Here is a 17,840-nt window from a genome sequence, read left to right on the forward strand (position 1 = left end):
AATAAATAAATAAATAAATAAATAAATAAATAAATAAATAATAAAAAAAAAAAAACACCAAATCCAGAATCTGCCCTAGCCAGGTGATCACCAGGTGATGGTGGCATGTGCCTTATCCAAGCACTCGGGAGGCAGAGGCAGGCAGATCTGTGTTCAAGGCCATCCTGTCTACAGAGTGAGTTCCAGGACAGTCAGGGCTACACAGAGAATCCCTGTCCACCCAGTGGTGGAGCACAGACCCTATCAGGCAAGAACGGTCATGGGGTCACAGTCAACCAGGTCGCCCTGGTTCCTACCCCCCAGCTGGGTGAAACCCCAGCACACACACCTGGGACTTCTCCACAGAGGCAGTGTGCTTGTCACACATGGGGCTGATGTCCAGGCCCAACTCGCGTTCACGGTCACCCTGCTGGAAAAACTCGGCCATGATGCGGTCAGTCCACTGGCGGTAGAGCGGCAGTGGTTTGGTGGGGTTGCTGAGGTCGGCGCAGTGCACCAGGCTCTGTAGGACCTGCAGAGGGTAGGGTGGGGGCTCAGAGGGCCTGGTCACACCCCCACCTCACTGTATCCCTAAAATCAGTGCCCAGAGCACCCATCTTCCAGGTGGGAAAACTGAGGCCTGGAGGAGTGGCTAAGACACAGGCATCACACCAGGTAGTTCCAGCAATGTAAACAGTTAGTGCTTCATAAATGCACCAACTAGAAAATGGATGTGTGTGTGCACGCGTGTGTGTGCATATATGTCTGTGCATGTGTGCGTGTGCACATGTGTGCACATGTGTGCGTGTGTGCATTTAATCCCAGCACTCAGGAGGCCGATGCAAGAAGACGGTGAGGATGGCGAGTTCCCAGACTTCTGGGTTACAGAGTGCAAAGGGGGAAACTGAGGCTCTGGCCTGCTCCCACACCTGGATACGGTCGGAGTAGTTGTCCAGGAGCAGGACCCCGAGGCTGGTCACCTTCTTCATCTCCACCATGGTCTTGAGCTCGGCCAGGAGGCTCATGTGTTTAGACATGTCTGTGGCCAGCACCTGGGGCACATGAAGTAGTCGATGCTGCACTTCTGAGACCTCCGTTCCTCAGTGTCGTCGTCCCCCCCCCCCTGCAGGAAGAGGCTGAGAAGTGCAGGAGGCTGAGAAGCGGAGCACGGGAAGCTGTGGCTGGGTTGAGAGCTGAGGCGGGATCCAATCTGGGCTCTAAAACTCCGGGGCCACCAGAGGTGTGCCCACAGACACACGCGGGGGGGGGTCACCCAGGCCAGGGACACTGGCCCCGGGGCCGTCAGACCCCAGAGACGCCCTGGCACAGCTGTCAGCTGAAGCCACCTTTCTGTGGGCACAGAAGTGGAGGTAGGGGGAATCATAAATTCCAAAAATATAAACAATAACAAAGGAAAATCCTCGGGAGACGTACACAACAGGCGCCTAATAAAGCCTGTTGAATTTATAGAGGAGATACGAAAGCCCGAGCCTGACAACCCACCAGGTAGGATAAAACCAAGTAGGCCAGCGTGAATCCGTGCCTGTCAGCACGCTGTGCGAAAGAGGCCCCGCCCCGCGCCGTGACATCACCATGTCTATGACCATCCTGCGCAGACTCAGTCTCTGCTTAGCGCTGAGGTTCCGGAAGATGTCGCAGTTTTCTGCCTGCAAGAGCTTGAAGCCCACCGCCAGGTGATGGTTCTCCAACACCGACATGTCATTGTACATCAGCGCCAGCTCCGAGTCTATGGGAACAGCCAAGGCCTCGGGACCCCACTCCACCCAAAGACAGCTGGGGTGGGGACGCCACTAGTCAACTCCTAAGTATGCGGTGAAGCCCAAACTCTAATGCCCCTTCATGCAGAAAGCCATCCGAGCCCCGGACACGCCTCTGAGTCTGCGCGCTAAGGTGGCCCGGGCTGTCTTGAGCAGCTGTCTATGGTCACCTCACTCACTGGTGTTGATGAGAAACTGATTGGAGACGCCCGGGTGGTCCACGTCGTGGATAGCGCATGCAAAGATAGCCGCCAAGACTTCCAGATCTGTGAACACAGCCTGGGCAGGTCCGGGGCGTCAGGGCCAAGGGTGGCACTCTCCCCTGCGCTCACCCACTGTCCTCAGCCGGGCATGATACCTCCAGGGCAGGGGTGCCCAGCAACACGTGCACGGACTGGGCCACGTCCGCGGCATGCACACTGTTGTGGTATGCCACGTCAGCGTGGTAGTGAGCCTCCAGCGTGAGCAGGAACGTCAGCAGCGTGTCCGCCGGAATCTGGAACGTCTTGAGCAGGTCCCGTTCCTGGTGTGACACAGACCCCGCTCAGGGCCTTGGCTTTGTGCTCCAGCTCAGCTCACCCCACTCCTATCTATCCTCCAATGTCCCATAATTCTTCTTTGTCCCCCAACACGGATGGGGAACCCGCTGTTCCGATCTAGGTCTTTTCAGGGCCAGAACAGCGCTGTGCCTTGACTAAAATAGCCATTAAGCCCAGTAAATTCCTATTCGTCCTTCAACGCCCCGTTTAAACGGCCCCACTCGTGCTTCAGGGAAGAACTGAGGACCGAACGTCCCGGGGAGGCACCTGGAAGACGCTGAACATGACGGCTGTGAGCGGCCGGTTCCCGCTCAGCTCAGCCACTTTGAACACATCAAGTCCCCACTTGTTGGTGTCTTCAAGTTCCTACGAGTGACCAGGCAGCGTCAGCGGCTCCACTGTCGCTGGCTGCCCAGTGTCCAGGGAGGGAAACTGAGGCCCGTAGCTCTGGGGAGACCGACCTTAGCCAGCTGTGCCTCCTGGTCTGTCTGGACCCCGAAGCGGGGGACGGCAGTTGTGGGGAGGCTGGCGGGGCGGGGCCCGCGCAGGGCACTGATCCGGGACATGGGCCGCGTGTCCTCGGTGGGCAGCCTGGGAAGCTCCACCTCCGCCGGCTGGTCTGCAGAGAGCGGGTGGCTCACTCTCACCGCTGCTGAGCCTGCCAAGCTCAAGTTCTGGTTCTAACCGGATCCCAGGCACACCTGTTCCCTCGGTCAGCAGCTCATCAGCAGGTTTTCTTTGTGACTTGACTCACACGTTCCCCAAACTCCTACTCATGCTTCAGAACGCTACCTGCCATGTCCTGTCCTCCCGAAAGTGTCCCTGTCCATCACTTTCCTTCGGCCCTGACCAACTAACTGTGTTGGGTGAGATCTCCGTCTCCTCTATAGAAGGGTTGTAATGGTGTCTGCTTGTCCTCCCTCAGGAGGTTGCCCAGGCGGCTCACCCAGGAAGGTCTGGGAGATGTACTCCGACACCTGGTTCCCTGAGCGGCTGGTTTCCGACAGATGGGTCAACTCGCGGTTGAGCATGCGCTTGAACTGTGGAGCAGGAAGGGTGGCAGGGAGGAGGTGATCAGGGAGGAGGATGAGCAGGGAGGGGGACGAGCAGGGGTGCTGGATCCCCACCTTGTTGGATGCCATCTCTCCCACCGAGCGCCGCGTCTGCAGTGTCTCCAACTGCACCAGGCACCAGTCCATCTCCTCCAGCGTCTCCTGCGCCAGCTGCAGCCCAGCGTCCTCTGGAGGCCAGGCGAGTCAGGGAGGGACCCCCGGTGGAGAGCCTGTGCCACTCCACCTCCGCACCCCAACCCTTGGAGCCCCTGGCCACAGTTCCACAGCTCCCGCGAGTGCTGTGAGACCCAGACAAGCCCACAGCCCTCTGTAGCCTGTAACATGGGCAGGAGAATGACAGGGAACGGACTCGGACTCCACGTAAAGGTGGGTTTGGGGGGAAGCCGGCTTACAATGAGCTGAGAGACTCCAACAGCTGCCCTCGAGGTGGAAGTGAGGGTGCATACCTGTGGGGGCGGCCAGCTGGCTGCTACACGGAGGGGTACCCAAGAGCGGCTGCCTGCGCAGACAGGGACATCAGAGAGGGCCCACCTCTCCAGGCTCTCCAGACCCGTCCAAACCCCCATTCTCCCCACCCCCGCACCTCAAGCACCCAAAGCACCCCACACCTTCAGGTCCTGTCCCTCCGCCACACTCTCAATACCTGGTGGCACTGCCTGGGTTATGGGCAAGGGTGGCCACGTTGCTGCGGACCGTTCTGAGACTGGCCAGAACCTGTGGTGAGCAAGGTGTTCAGCTGTAAGAGGCCACCCGGGTCCCCTGCGTGTTCGCGGCTAAGGGCAATGGGGACACCCACCTGTGCGAAGGGCGTGACAATCATGTCTTCTCCATATCTGCAGGAAGGCCACCAGTGAGGACATCCGCTGGCTTCAGAGAGCCCCCTCTAAAGATTCCTGACTCGGGCCTTCAGGTTCTGGCTCTCCCAGAGAAAACTACAACCTGTCCAACCAATCCCCAGCATATTATCCACATCTAAAATGGGGAAACTGAGTCCTAATGACAGTAGGGGTCTAAGAGTCAGGACAGAAGTAACTGTTTCCCTTCTCGTCACAGCTACTAGGGTGCTCAAATAAAAGTATTTTTCCGTCTCGAAAATTTAAAAAAAAATAAAAGTATTTGTGAGCTGCTGCTGATTGACCTTACTGTTCACGGATTAATGTGCCACGCTGTCCCCAGCAGACCATTGGTATTCGCTATATGCTGGATGTTAACAGTAAACACTCTGGGAAACTCCTACTTCAAAACTCCAAAACCTCACTTGGGGGTTCCTGGGAAGAACTTGCTAAGAGTTTTCTAAAAGGAGGAAGGGGCCTCACAGATCACTGGCCACCGAGGAGTTCCGGGACACAGCCTTCGATGAAGGCTCATAGTCACTGTCGGAGCGGTACAGGAAGGACTCGCGCCGCTGGCCTTGCTGGCCAGGGGGCTGGAGGACGCGGCCAGATTGAGGGTCCAAGGGGCCTCTGCAGCTCACGAGCCCATTTTCCAGGTCGAAGCTGAAGGCAGGAACAGAGAGGTAAGGTCAGGGAGCAGAGGCGTCGGTCCACTGTGGCACCCTCCCTGGAGCTCTGCACCCGCCCACCGCCAAAGATGGGACCACTGAGGCGAGCCTAAGCGAGTCCAGGGCGAACGGCCCCGCCCACCAGGCCCCGCCCACCCGCCGGCCGCGCCCCCTGCCGAGGCCTCCAGCTTCTGCAAGCCCCGGCCCCCAAGGTGGGGTCGGTCTGTGCTCCTCTTCGTGGGGTTAGAGGTCAGAAGGGGTGTGGGGTGCGCGAGAGCCGGCTCAGCCGTTAAGAACTCGGGCTGCTCTGCACAGGACTGGGGTTCGCTTCCCACATGATGGCTCACAACTGTGACTCCATTCTCAGGGGACCCGACGCCCTCTTCTGGCTTCCCACGCGCGTGGTGCTCACACACATTCAGCCGAAACACTCATAAAATAGATAAACGTTTAAAAAGAGGTGTGTGTGGCAGAAACGGGGCGCAGCAGGGAGGTGGCGACCTTGGGATGCGGTCACGGGATCGTCCGCGGTAACCCAAAGGTCATTCCGTCAGGGTCCTGGCCAGTTGGCCAGATGACCTCGGCTCCATTCATCCGACGAGGTTTGGACGAGTTCGGGTGGATTCGTGCATCCTCGGCCCTAGTCCGGCTTCGCTCAGCTGTTGTCCTTTCCGCCAGATTCCCTCGGGGGGGTTTTTTCAGGGCACCGCACAGTCAGGCTTCGTGACGCCACGATGGGCGGGGCTCCGTCAATCTTCAGTGTCTCCTGGCCCAGGGCGCCCCGGGGTCCCTATGAGCTCCCCAAGCTCGCCATCCCAATGCCTGAGGATGGAGAACCCTTTCCCAGTCCCACCCTGGGACGACTGAAAAAATAGAGGCAGGGGCAACTGCAGGGTGCTGGGTTCGAATCCAGCCTTTGGACGCGGAGGGTTAAGGACTGGCTTGCGATTCCTTGGGGCTGAGAAGCTGATTTTGTTTCTGCTCTAAACTTAGCCGAGGTTGGCGGGGTCAGGCGATAGTTCCATGACGCGAACAGCACCTCGCCGGTCTGTGTTCTGACTGTGGGAACGGCACCAGCGGGTAGGCCAGATGGGTAAACTGAGGCACCGACCCGCGTTCAGGTCCAACCTGCTGAGGACCTGCCATCGGTCCTCAGGCTCACTTTTGAGTACCAGACAGGCCACTCCCTTCACATCCTAGAGACGGTTGGTTGCTCGTGGTCCGGAACAGGACCGCTCCTCCCCCAGGATCACACACCTCCCAGCTGTCACTAAAAGGCTGTGTGACCTGGGTGCGGGACCGCCCGTCTCTGGTGCTGCACTCAGTCGGCAAGCAGTCCCCGCGAAATTAATGCAGAGGCCTGGTGACAATGCACCCTGAGTCTCCTTGACTCTGAGTAAATAAATGCGCAGCCCACGAGGTCACAACTCCTTAGCACAGGCCGGGATTCGAACCCGGAAAGGAATCTGGGAACTTCACCCCTGCCTCAGAAGCCCCCATCCGACCCCCAGCCCCGACCCCCACGAGATCTATCAGCGTCCCGTGTGGTCGCCGAGGGCTGGGACTTCGGTCCGGCGCCCCCATCACCCTTGCGCCCTAGATCGGCCGGGTCGGGACACAGTGGGTTGGTCCCCTCAGCGTGCGTCGAAGCGGTAAATGGAGCGGACAGAGACAGACAGACAGACAGACAGACAGACAGACAGACAGACAGGCACCAACTGAGAGAGAGGCAGAGGCAGGGCAGAGAGGAGGGACGCGGGCGAATCAACGCCTGAGCCCAACGTGGTGGCTGCCGCTGCTTCTGCTTGCCCCCCCCCCCCAACTCCTTGTCCCGGACGCTCGCCTCACCAAAGCGGATGGGCCACTGTGAAACGGCGCTGCAGGCGGATGCTCTGGTTCATCAGCAACTTCCTGAAGAGCGCGGGGGAGCCGCGTGGGGACCCCCGGGGGGAGCCAGGCGCCGCGGGGCCCTGCATGGCGGGGCTGAGGCAGGACCCGGGAATCAGGGCCTTTTTAGACGCTCCGGGGCGGAGCCGAGGACAGAGAAGAGGGCCAGGCCCCGCCCATCGCTGTGCGTCTCCCACCGTGGCCTCTGGGGGAAACTGAGGCACAGCATACCTGCGACTCTGTTCTCTAAGTCTATTTTTAATTATATATTTATTTGTTTTATTTAATTAATTATTTGTTTATTTATTTATTTTTTTTTTAGACAGGGCCTCAGGTAGCCCAAGCTGACTTTGAACTCACTCTGCAGCCCAGGCTGATTGCAAACTCATACCAATCCTCGTGCCTCAGCCTCCCGAGTGCTGGAAAGATAGATAGATGTATGTGACCAAGCCCTGGTTAAGGGTTGGTGCCGGTGTCGGTCTGAGAGTCCATCGCTGTGACACCCGCGGAATTCAAATGCACCCCGACTTTAAAGAGAGACCCTGTCTCAAAAAAGTCATGTGGGAGACCGGAGGATGTCCTTCATAGGAGAGAAATCCCTGAGGTAGGGTCGCCACAGCCCACAGTGATCCAGATCAATTCGTGAGTTAGGACGCCCCAGAGATCGAAACAGGAATGACAAATCCTTTGCCAGGTGGGGAAACTGAAGCACCGTGCAAGGCACCGAGCTTCCCTGGACGGTGAGCGGCCGCGCTGCAGTGAAGCTCCAGCCCCCAGGTCCCTGCATGACCCCATCGGCTGTGACAATCCCCAGGCCCTGCGTCTGGACCATTTCAATAGCTAGGCTGTGTCTCCCTGACAAACATCCGCCGGCAGGGCCTTCTGCCAGGGCTGCTCCAGATGTCCCCACCCCACCAGCAGAAGGACCCCATGGTCCGGGAAACAGGATCTGTGCAGTCTCTTGGAGTCACAGGGTCTAGTTGCAATTGACAAAAGGGGAAACTGAGGCTCACTCACGTCACAGGCAAAGGAAAGACCAAGAATGCCCAATGGGCAGGCTGAGGTGGGGGACACGCCCTGCAGCCCAGGCCTTGCCCTGCATGTCCCCAGAAAGGTGACACCCAGGCTTCCAGTCATAAGGTCCATGGATTTGGAGCAAGACTTCAGTGGGGACCTAAGTGACCACGGCTGGAGCTGAGATATGTCCACTGTACAGACGGGTCACACGGCCACCTGGGGGGCTCAGACGCCAAGCCAGGAGGTCCTTCTAGCCCGCCAGTCCCCAACCTGACACCTGCTGGGAACAGACTTCAGAGTCAGTGATGAGAAAGTGGCTGCCGGACCACAGCTAATTGTGGCCATTCTCTAGGGAGCAGAGGTTACCAGGCAGGGTCCAGGAAGTCCTGACATTACTCCAGGCCTGAGGAAAGATCACTGTGGTCCCAGAGGGATTCAGTTCCACCCTCAAAATCATGGAAAATAGAAAGTGAAGACAACAATGTGACCTTTGTAGTGCCAAAATGCTGGCAGCAGGGGAGAGGTTGGGTCACTTGGCAGTGTGAGTTCACAGTAGCCTAGGTCAGTGGATGCTCGTGTCTGAGCCTCTTCCAGCCCAGCGTTATTTTATTAATGGCTGTACTATGACTGCTTCATTCAGTCAAATTTGTGTTTCATTAATGGCTCCAACAGTCATGTATTATTAGCAGCTTTTAATACAGAGAAATGTCCACAGAGTAGAAGCCACAAAGACTGGACTGGACATTCAAAGTCTGGCCCCCATGAGCTTCAAGGGCTTCAGTCCAGCTAGGCCACAACCCTCATCCTGGCCTGTACTTACATTGCTGTGTGACCTCAGGGAGCACCTAGAAGTCTCTGGTCACCCCATGGCCTTCATTGCTTTCTATTTGAATCCTCTTTCCCCCCAGGAGAGCTCTTTTCTGTTACCAGGAGGCCCAGAGACAGGGCGGAGCCACCTGTCCTCCAGGGCCTCCTATGGCCTCCATCCACCTCAGCTGGAATCATCTCTGCAGCCAGCCTCTGCCGGGTCTTCTCTGCCACCTGGGCTCCAGCCTCTCCTCCATCTGCTGCCCCAGGTCTGCCTTGCTTTCGGCCATACCCTCGACGGTAGGTGTTAGGAAAGCTCCTCCCCAGCTCTCGGGGCAGGGCACCCCTTCCCCTGCTCCACACCACTTCACATCCTCCATCTTCCTGACCGACTCCCACCCCGGGACTCCAACAAAGCCACCTGTGTGGCCATCTTTATAGGTTCTCAAGTCACACCTGGTAAACAGAAGGTGCTTCGTAAATACTTTCTGAACAAGGTGTCCTGACCTACCTACACCTGCTCCATCCACGGCTGGTGTGAGGAGGCTCAGCCTAGGGGTCAGAACATCCGTCTCCAGCCCTGAGCTTGACTTCCGTGAGGTGAAGCAGGGGAGCACGTGGGGTCTCCCCTCCCTGCATCAGAGGAGGCCCAAAGGAAATGTGTTTGTTCTTTCTTGAAAATGGAAAATCATGAGTCACTGGAGAGGGTGGGGCAGGCTCTGCGAGGTCAACTGGGGCACAGACCCAGTCCTCTGCACTGAAGGACCCAGGGTGCTCCAGGCAGGTTGCGGGCTGTGATGCTGGGTGGCCCAGGAGCACAACGGTGCCCAGAGGGGCAGTGATGTGGCCTAGGTTCCCTTGGCTGAGCTCCATCTTGAGAGCTCATTCTGTCCAAAGGCCTCTCCCCAGACCCACCAAGGACTCGATGACTGTGCCTGGCCCTGGGGACACAGCCACAGTTGGAGACACCCATACACAGACACACACTGTCCTCCGGGGACACTGCTGTGCCCCAGTGGAGTCTCTTATCCCGTATGTCTTGTTCTAGAAGCAGGAGTGCATGAACTTCACTCTGTTCCTTTCCCTTCTTAAACAGGGTTTCTCATAGCCCAGGCTGGCCTCACACTGGCTGTGCGGCTGTAGATGGTGGTCCTCTAGCTAGGAGTGCCCGGAGGGCAGGTGTGGGAACCCAGGGCTGCCAGTGTGGCAGGCGAGCGAGCTGCCAACACAGCCACAGCCTCGGGTCCTCCTCCTTTCATTTCGTAATTTTTCTTGCTTTGTTTTTCAAAACAGGGTTTCTCTGCGTAGCCCCAGCTGTCCTGGAACTCACTCTGTAGCCCAGGCTGGCCTCAGACTCAGGGAGATCCGCCTGCTTCTGCCTCTCAAATGCTGGGATTAAAGTTGTGCACCACTACGCCACTATAGTTTATTCTTTTTTTTTTTTTTTCGAGACAGGGTTTCTCTGTGGCTTTGGAGCCTGTCCTGGAACTAGCTCTGTAGACCAGGCTGGTCTCGAACTCACAGAGATCTGCCTGCCTTTGCCTCCCTAGTGCTGGGATTAAAGGCGTGCGCCATCATCGCCCGGCAATAGTTTATTCTTAATACTTTAAAATTAGATGGGGGTTAATATCAGATTGCCACGGGAGACACTGCTGAGCCATCTCTCCAGGTCCACCTCCACTCTTCCTTCTTTTCTAAAACAAGGTCTTCCTATGTAGTCCAGGCTGCCCTGGAACTCTGTAGACCAGGCTGGCGTCCACTCAGAGATCTGCCTGCTTCTCTACATCTGGAGTGCTGGGATTAAAGGTATGAGACTCCCCCCACCATATAGCTCCCTAATCCTTAAGTGTAAAGACTGTGTTCTGTCCCGCAAGGATGGGGGCAAGCGGCAAGCCATGGTGAACTGCTTACCAGCACCACGGTTTGGGTTCTGTCTTTCCTTAGCAGCCTAAGGGCCACCTGGATGCCGAGAGGAGTTTGCAAGGCCTCCTGAACACTTGTGAACATTCTAAAGCAGCCCCCTCCGCTGAAGCCCGGCAGAGGACTGGCAAGGACAGCCCCACCTAGCTGCTGACACACCAATGCGGCCCAAAACGAAACTCAGCCCATACATAACTGCGGCGATACACTTGAGTGGGGACCAATAAAGACACAGACGACTGGAGCCTGGCAGCGGACCATCGCCTGCGGTGGGCCACTGTTCAGACTGTCACCTGTAGGTGCCACAGAACACCGGGGGCCCATGGCACGGGGCACCCTGAGTCACTCATCCAAGGCCACTTCGCTTAGACACAGCTTTTCCTCCAAAGTGCACTTCTAATACCAAACAAAGGCTTCCCATGTAGTCCGCAGGAGTAGCCCGGACCCTTCTGCACCACGCCAGCCCAGCAGCAGGTGCTCAACCCTGCCCATCCCCTCCCCCAGAAGACACTGAACCCACAGTCCTCCAGACTCGGCTTCATCACCTCCAGGCCGCGCCCCTGCCCCGCCAGCCTAGGAGCCCGGACACTCCACCGCTAGTAGGCGCCGCTCAGCTCAGACCCAGTTCACTGGCCCAGCCCACAAACCTCAGGTCCCGCCCCTGCCGTACCTCTGGAGAGGTCTGGATTCTTCTACACCCAACCAAGGCACACCTCTCCACACGCTCGGGACTCAACAACACCCTCAACCCGCAGTCCTCTGCAGACCACGCCCACTTACACCCCGCCTCATCTCTTCCAGTGTCCTTTCCCCTCGACCGACCCTGCCTTCCTAAAGACCAGGACCTTCCCTCACCCAACGAGTCCCCCCCCAACTCTGACACCCTGCCCTTCCCAACACCGACCACGCCCACCCAGGCAGGCGCCATCCATCCCCTCCAGGCTCCGCCTACTTTCTACTAGCAGCTAGGGGCTTGATTCCCGCCCCCACGCAAACCGTGACAGGTGCCCATTCGTGTTAGCCAACTAGCTCCAGGCCCTCCCCCACAATAGTTGTCATCTCCTCAAACAGGTCCCGCCCCATGTCCCGCCTTCTCAGTCAGGCTCCGCCCTCCCACCTACCGGCGGTGGAAGGAGCTGGGCCACGAGCGCCAGGACTTCAGGAGCATAGACCACTCGCTGGGCTCCGGGTCCGAGTGGAAGCGCCGCTGGATGCGGATGGGGCGCCGTGGCTGCCTCCACAAATGCTTCGGGGGCCGTGGGACTCCTGCGCGGCTGACACCCAGGGTCTCCATGCGCGGCCCCCCAAAACCAAGGAAAGGAAAGAGAGACCGTGGGCGGCCCCGGGAGGGGCTGTGTCCAGAGCCGGGATCCCACCCCAAGGAGCCTCCCTCTCCGCGGTGCTGAAGCCAGGCAGGAAAGATCACAGGACTCAGATCTGAAGCTACCCCCACCGGTCACGGAAGTTCCTGGCCTCTTGAGCAAGAAGCCTCGGTGGATTCAGGGTCCGTTCCCTGGAGACACACCGCAGGCTCGTCAGCATACTCAGAGAGGCAGGCTTGCAGGTCCAGTCCCAGCCGTCGGAAGAGGGGTCCCAGTAAAACGGCAAAATTGGAGGTACCTCCACCCCCCTACACACACACACACACACACCGCCCTGACGTGTGCACACAAGGTCACAGGCCAGAGATCCCAGGCACTAAAGGCAGAGGCCAGAGGGGAAGCCAGTGCTAAGAACTCTAAGCGTGTCCCCACCCTGGGGTTAAAGAGTTAGATGAAGACCTACCTTGCCTGCGCTCTCAGGGCAGCCAGCAGGACACGGCAGACACCCGGGTCTTTATAGCCCCACGGTGCCTAGATCCTCGACAGGACACGAGATCTCATTGGCCCCAAGACACCCCAGGGCTCCACCTTGTAATCAGGATTCCTGCCTGGTCTCAGCTTCCCATTCCCACTCACCACCCCTCCTAGTCTCAGGGGGAATTTCCTGGAGAGTGGCGGAGAGCAGCGAGGACAGTTCCCACCCTAATAACAGAAGTGTAAGTGTGTAGGCAGCACATTGAACTGAGTGTGGAGCAGGAGATGGCCAGGGCAGTGCCATGCCTCAGGCCTGAGGGAGTCTCCCGAGGGCACTGTGCTGGGAAGGAACTGGCAGGAACAGGCCTCAGGAGCTTGTTATGAGGGGATGTGACAGGGAAACCATCTCCAACTCTGCTCCTTCCCCAGACCCAAGACACAGGAAGCCAGCCAGGAGGTGCAGTCTATGCAGGCACTTACCACGAAGACTGAAGACCTGACCTTGGTCCTTGAGACCCACATGGTGAAAGAAAGACAATCTCTGCCTTGCTGTGCGAGCTCTCTCTCTCCCTCTCTCTGTCTCTCTCTTAAATAAAATTCCTCAAAGGACTGAGTTCACTGTGTGCCAAGTGTTCTGTAGGCTTGAGGGAATACTCTCTCTTTCTTTCTCTCTCTCTCCCTTTCTCTCCCTCTCTCCCCCCCCCTCCTTCTTTCTCTCTCCTTTGGTTGAGTTTTAGTTTTGAGACGTGGCCTGGGGTGGTTGGAATGAGAATGGTTGGTCTTCATGGGGATCCCATGCTTGAGTGCTTGGTCCCCAGCTGGTGGAGTTGCTTGGGAAGGATTAGGAGGTGTGGCCTTGGAGGAGCTAAATCACTGAAGTGAGCTTTGAGATTTCAAAAGCCCAGGCCAACCTGGCATGGTGGTGCATGCCTTAGTCCCAGGACTTGGAAGGCAGAGGCAGATAGATCTTTGTGAGTTCAAAACCAGACTGTTCTACAGAGAGTTTCAGGAAAGCCAGGGCAACATAGTGAGACAACTGTCTCACAAAAGTAAACAAAAGAAACAAACAAAAAGCCCAGGCCAGGTGCAGCCTTTATCTGTTCGCCTCCTGCTTGAGGATCAGATGTGCACTCTCAGCTACTGCCCCAGCACCAGGCCTGCCGCCAGCTGCCACCATGCTCCCCACCATGATGGTGCTCCTCACTGTGATGGCTGTGGACTACCCTAGACTATAAACCAGATAATAAAAGTTTTCTTTTCTGAGTCACCTCGGTCAAGGTGTCTCTACACAGCAACAGAACAGTGACTGAGACAGTATCTTACTTTCTAACTCAGGCTGGTCTAGAACTCACTATATAGGCCAGGCTGGCCTCAGACTCACAGAGATCCTCTTGCCTCTGCTTCGGGGTGATGGGATTAAAGCCATGCACCACCTCCCAGACTCTCCTGAAGGTTTTTTTTATTTTTTTTGTTTGTTTGTTTGTTTTTCAAGACAGGGTTTCTCTGTAGCTTTGGAGCCTGTCCTGGCACTAGCTCTTGTAGACCAGACTGGCCTCGAACTCACAGAGATCCGCCTGCCTCTGCCTCCCGAGTGTTGGGATTAAAGGCGTGCGCCACCACTGCACGGCTTTCTCCTGAAGGTTTTGAGCATCACTTGGTCCCTCAGTCTTTTTTTCCATCCCATCCCAGGTAACAGTGCTAAGTTGCCCAAGATTTTCTATCTTGGGAAGTGGGGAGTTAAGCATGATTCCCATGCCCCTTGGCCTCACTGCAAAGATGAAAACAGATATTACATGTGACCACAGAGCTCTCAAAGCCACCGTGACACTCCCACCTTCACTGGGGGCCACCATGATAGGCCACACACGGGTGCCCCCACCCAGACTCTGCTGAGCCCAATCCTGGGTCTGTTTTCACCCCAGCCTGAATGTCAGTTCTACCCAGCAGCCCCTGAAGTGAGGCTGACCTTGTACTCTTGATCCTCCTGCCTCCACTCCGCTGCCAAATGTCATCACACCTGGTTTAAGTTATAGCCCTTTATCATTCAAAATCTAGCCCCAGGCCTACAGCACTTTGTCCTGGCTAGTCCTATGTCATCTTGACATGATGTGAAGTCAACAGAGAGGAGGGACCCTCAGCTGAAAAAGAGCCCCCATAAGAGCTGACTGTAGGCAAGCCTGCGGGGCATTTTCCTAACAGGTGGCTGCTGGGGAGGAACCAGCCAAGTGAGCCAGGAGGAACAAGCCAGCAAGCATCTCCCTCCATGGCCTCTGCATCAGCTCCTGCCATTTGAGTTCCTGTCCTGACTTCCTTTGATGAGGAACCGTGACGTGGAAGTGTAAGCCAAACATACCCTTTCCTCCCCAAGTTACTTTTGGTCATGGTGTTCCTCACAACAATAAAACCCTAATTAAGAAGGGCTCTAAATTTTTAAATAAAAAGTGGCATTTGTCTATTGATGTCACTTCTGGGACAGTAGGCATGCCGTAGCTCACATGAATAAGTCAGAGGCACGTTGTGAGAGTTGGCTCTCTCCCTTCCACTGTGTGAGTCTTAGGGATCAAACTCAGATTGTCAGGCTTGTAGGTCAGCACCTTTACCCACTGAGCCATCTTTGCCGGCACAGAGATTCTCTTATTTATATATTTTTGAAGACTTTGGCCAAACTGGACAGGCTCACCATTTTCCTGCTCAGTCTCTCAAGACCTGAGCAACAATGCCCACCTGGTTTGGAGATTTTTAAAAATACCAATATGGTCAAACTGGTGCCAATTGTTGTAGCACCCCCTCCCCCGGTCTTGGGGTGTCCATCCCCTGCCTACGTCCCTGGGCCCTTCCAGAAAAACTGATCTGGCAGCTTCTGCTCCACCTGCTAGGCAAGTCTTTCTCTGGCACCGTCTAGACAGCCGTGGCCAACCTGAGCATGGCCGCCTCTTTCCCAGCCCAGAGTGTCCCCAGAACAATGTGGGCATTCACCTCCTGTCCCAAGCTAACCATGAGGGCTCAGGCAGCACACTCTTCCTCCTTGGGCATAACTGGCTCCTCACCTGCTCTGAGTTGGGCCCTGGCTTCTCTCGATTCCTCGAGTTCCGATGGTGAAAACCACACGGGCATCAGACTCTGCCTCCCCTGAGGACGTGAGGCGGCTGGACAGAGGGGGCAGCAGCAGGGTCCCTGAGAAAGGTCTCCGGATCATACCTCCACCTAGGGCGCTGGCGGGGGCTGTTCCAGAATCCACGGGCTCCCGGACTCGCTGGGGAGGCAATGAGATGACATGAGCAAGATCCTGTGCAGGTTTATTTCCAGGGGACCCTGAGCTTCACAGAACTCTCACCAGAACCAGCACCCAGCTTCCCTGAGCTCAGTGTGTGTGTGTGTGTGTGTGTGTGTGTGTGTGTGTGTGTGGTGGTTTTATTGCATTTAATTTTTATCAGTTTATTTATGGGGAGCTTACATCTTACACAGTCCACAGATAGAGGTCAGAGGACAAATATCAAGAGCTGGTTCTATGCTTTCAGCCTGTGGTCCCCTGGAACTGAACTCAGGCAGGCATCTCCTCAATCCTACACTTCAAAACAAAACAAAGCAAAACAAAAAGCTTTTGTGGCGCTAGGACCACAACCTGTCCCTCACTCATGGTCACTGGATGCTGAGATTTGAACTCAGGTTCATGGGAGCCACGAGCTGGGCACACTCCATTTCTGGGACTCAGGATGGCAGGGAGCTGTCCAGTGCTGACCGCAGCGGGCCTTCAGGGAAGGGTGCGGTCGGTGGGGACCAGGCGGCGACTCAGTCCTCTTCCGCTCTTTCCTGAGTAAAGTGGGGAAACTGAGGCCTGAAACGCAACCTCGGCCAGAGCAGGCCCACGGGTGGGGCAGGGCGAGAACAGACAGCGGCTGAGCCTGGTGATCAGCTGAGCCGTGGTCTGGGCGCAGGACAAGGCTCCTCCCCGCTTTGGACCGTCCGGGTCACACCGGCGGAACTGAGCCTCTCTCTACTTTACGCCCCGATCTGATCCTTCTAAGACTCACTATAATACTCACCATTATAGAGAGCCTTCCCCATTTTCAGCAGAAGGCCTGGGGTCGAGGCCCGGGAAAAGTCGGGATGGGTCTCAGGGATGGAGCTGGGCGGGGCTCAGAGAAAAGTCGGGGGCGGAGCCCAGGGGAGACCTGGGGGGGAAGCTTGGGACGGGGCCCAGGGAAAGTATGGGGAGGGTCTCAGAGATAAGTCGAGGCTGGGGCTCAGGGAAGGGCCTTAGTGTTAGGAATATTTCCTAAGCGAGCTCTCTGACGACGCAAAAATTCCCAATCAAGCCAAATCAAAACAAGCCGAATTAAGAAATATCCAGGTTTAATGGGAGATCTGCGCTCTCGGGTGGCCCCGAGGGGGAAACGGGAAGCGACCCACGGGAGGAAGAAAGGGGGACCACGTGTTCTTCTTTTGGGGGATCACTTAAGTACCCTGGGGAGTGGTCCTGACCCCACCCCCAGGGAGGGGTCAGGACCTGGCCTGCTGAGATAGATGCCAGGGACCGAGGCCTAGGCTCCCAACCTAACACTTGGGACCGGGCTCAGGTTCTGTATTTTATTATGGAAAAACTATTTGGGGATTTTTTGTGCCTTCCAGAGCCTTGTATACACTAGACGCGCAACGCCCCCTAGGGTGCTCCTTGGCGGGTGTGGCTGCTTTGGTCATGCACTCTCCGGGTTGCTGGGAATGGAGTCAGAGCTGGGAGTGTGCTCACCAGAGCTCCTGGTTTGGAGATGGAGATGGTGAGAGGAAGCGTGAATTCAAGTGTGATCAGGGCTTAGGACGAGTGAGAACTCCTTCGCCAATCTTAGGAGAGACCTGAGTCAAACAGCACCGAGCAGACCTGGGCTGGCAGAGCTTCAGGAAACGTGTGAGCCCTGCTGTTGGAGGGGCCTGGCCAGAGGTCCGGTCCTCAGCCGCAAGGGGAAAACAATCAGGGAGTTTCTAAGAGGTGCTGACCAGGTCTAACCCAGCTACAGGAGGGGTGAGGCCAGAGGCAGCTGGGTCTAGGTAGGGAGCAGCCTGGGGCGGGGAGCAGCCTGGGCTGGGGAGCAGCCACGGGTAGGGAGCAGCCTGAGGTGGGGAGCAGCCTGGGGTGGGAACAGGCTCAGGTGGGAACAGCTTAGGGAGGGAACAGGCTCAGGTGGGAACAGCCTAGGGAGGGAACAGGCTAAGGTGGGAACAGGCTTAGGTGAGAACAACAGCCTGGGGTGGGAACAGGCTCAGGTGGGAACAGCCTGGGAAGGGAACAGCCTGGGTTGAACTTGTCATCTGAGTCCCTGTGTGCTGGTCCTGTCTTGGAATCTATAGACCTTATCACAAGATTCACCCAGAGCCTGTTGCTTCCTTGTTCCTAACCTTCCCAGGATTTTCAGCCCCAGTAGAAAATCCACACCCTCCCACACAGCTCCCAAAGCCCTGTATCCTCATCTCTCCTTCCCAGGGCCTGCTCCTGCCCCCTTTCCCCCCACCACAGCCCCCACGACTCACTCCTCCCCCCCCCCAGCCTC

General features: G+C 56.9%; 1 protein-coding gene across 1 annotated transcript; it reads right to left on the reverse strand.

Annotated features, from left to right (window-relative positions):
- Positions 1–67: 67 nt before the first annotated feature.
- On the reverse strand, positions 68–11,799 carry Pde4c (phosphodiesterase 4C). The gene is made up of 15 exons (XM_050127702.1): positions 11,623–11,799; positions 4,686–4,865; positions 4,166–4,202; positions 4,013–4,083; positions 3,816–3,868; positions 3,424–3,536; positions 3,243–3,336; positions 2,758–2,915; positions 2,564–2,662; positions 2,116–2,280; positions 1,937–2,036; positions 1,572–1,726; positions 909–1,031; positions 329–511; positions 68–240 (listed from the first exon to the last, which is right to left on the reverse strand). The coding sequence occupies exons 1-15, from the start codon at positions 11,793–11,795 to the stop codon at positions 169–171; spliced, it is 1,776 nt and encodes a 591-aa protein (XP_049983659.1). The 5' UTR covers positions 11,796–11,799; the 3' UTR covers positions 68–168.
- Between the last annotated feature and the right edge of the window lie 6,041 nt (positions 11,800–17,840).

The sequence above is a fragment of the Alexandromys fortis genome, unplaced genomic scaffold (assembly GCF_014885135.2).
Source record: "Alexandromys fortis isolate MF-2015 unplaced genomic scaffold, M_Fortis_MF-2015_v1.1 scaffold_284, whole genome shotgun sequence".
NCBI classification, from domain to species: domain Eukaryota; kingdom Metazoa; phylum Chordata; class Mammalia; order Rodentia; family Cricetidae; genus Alexandromys; species Alexandromys fortis.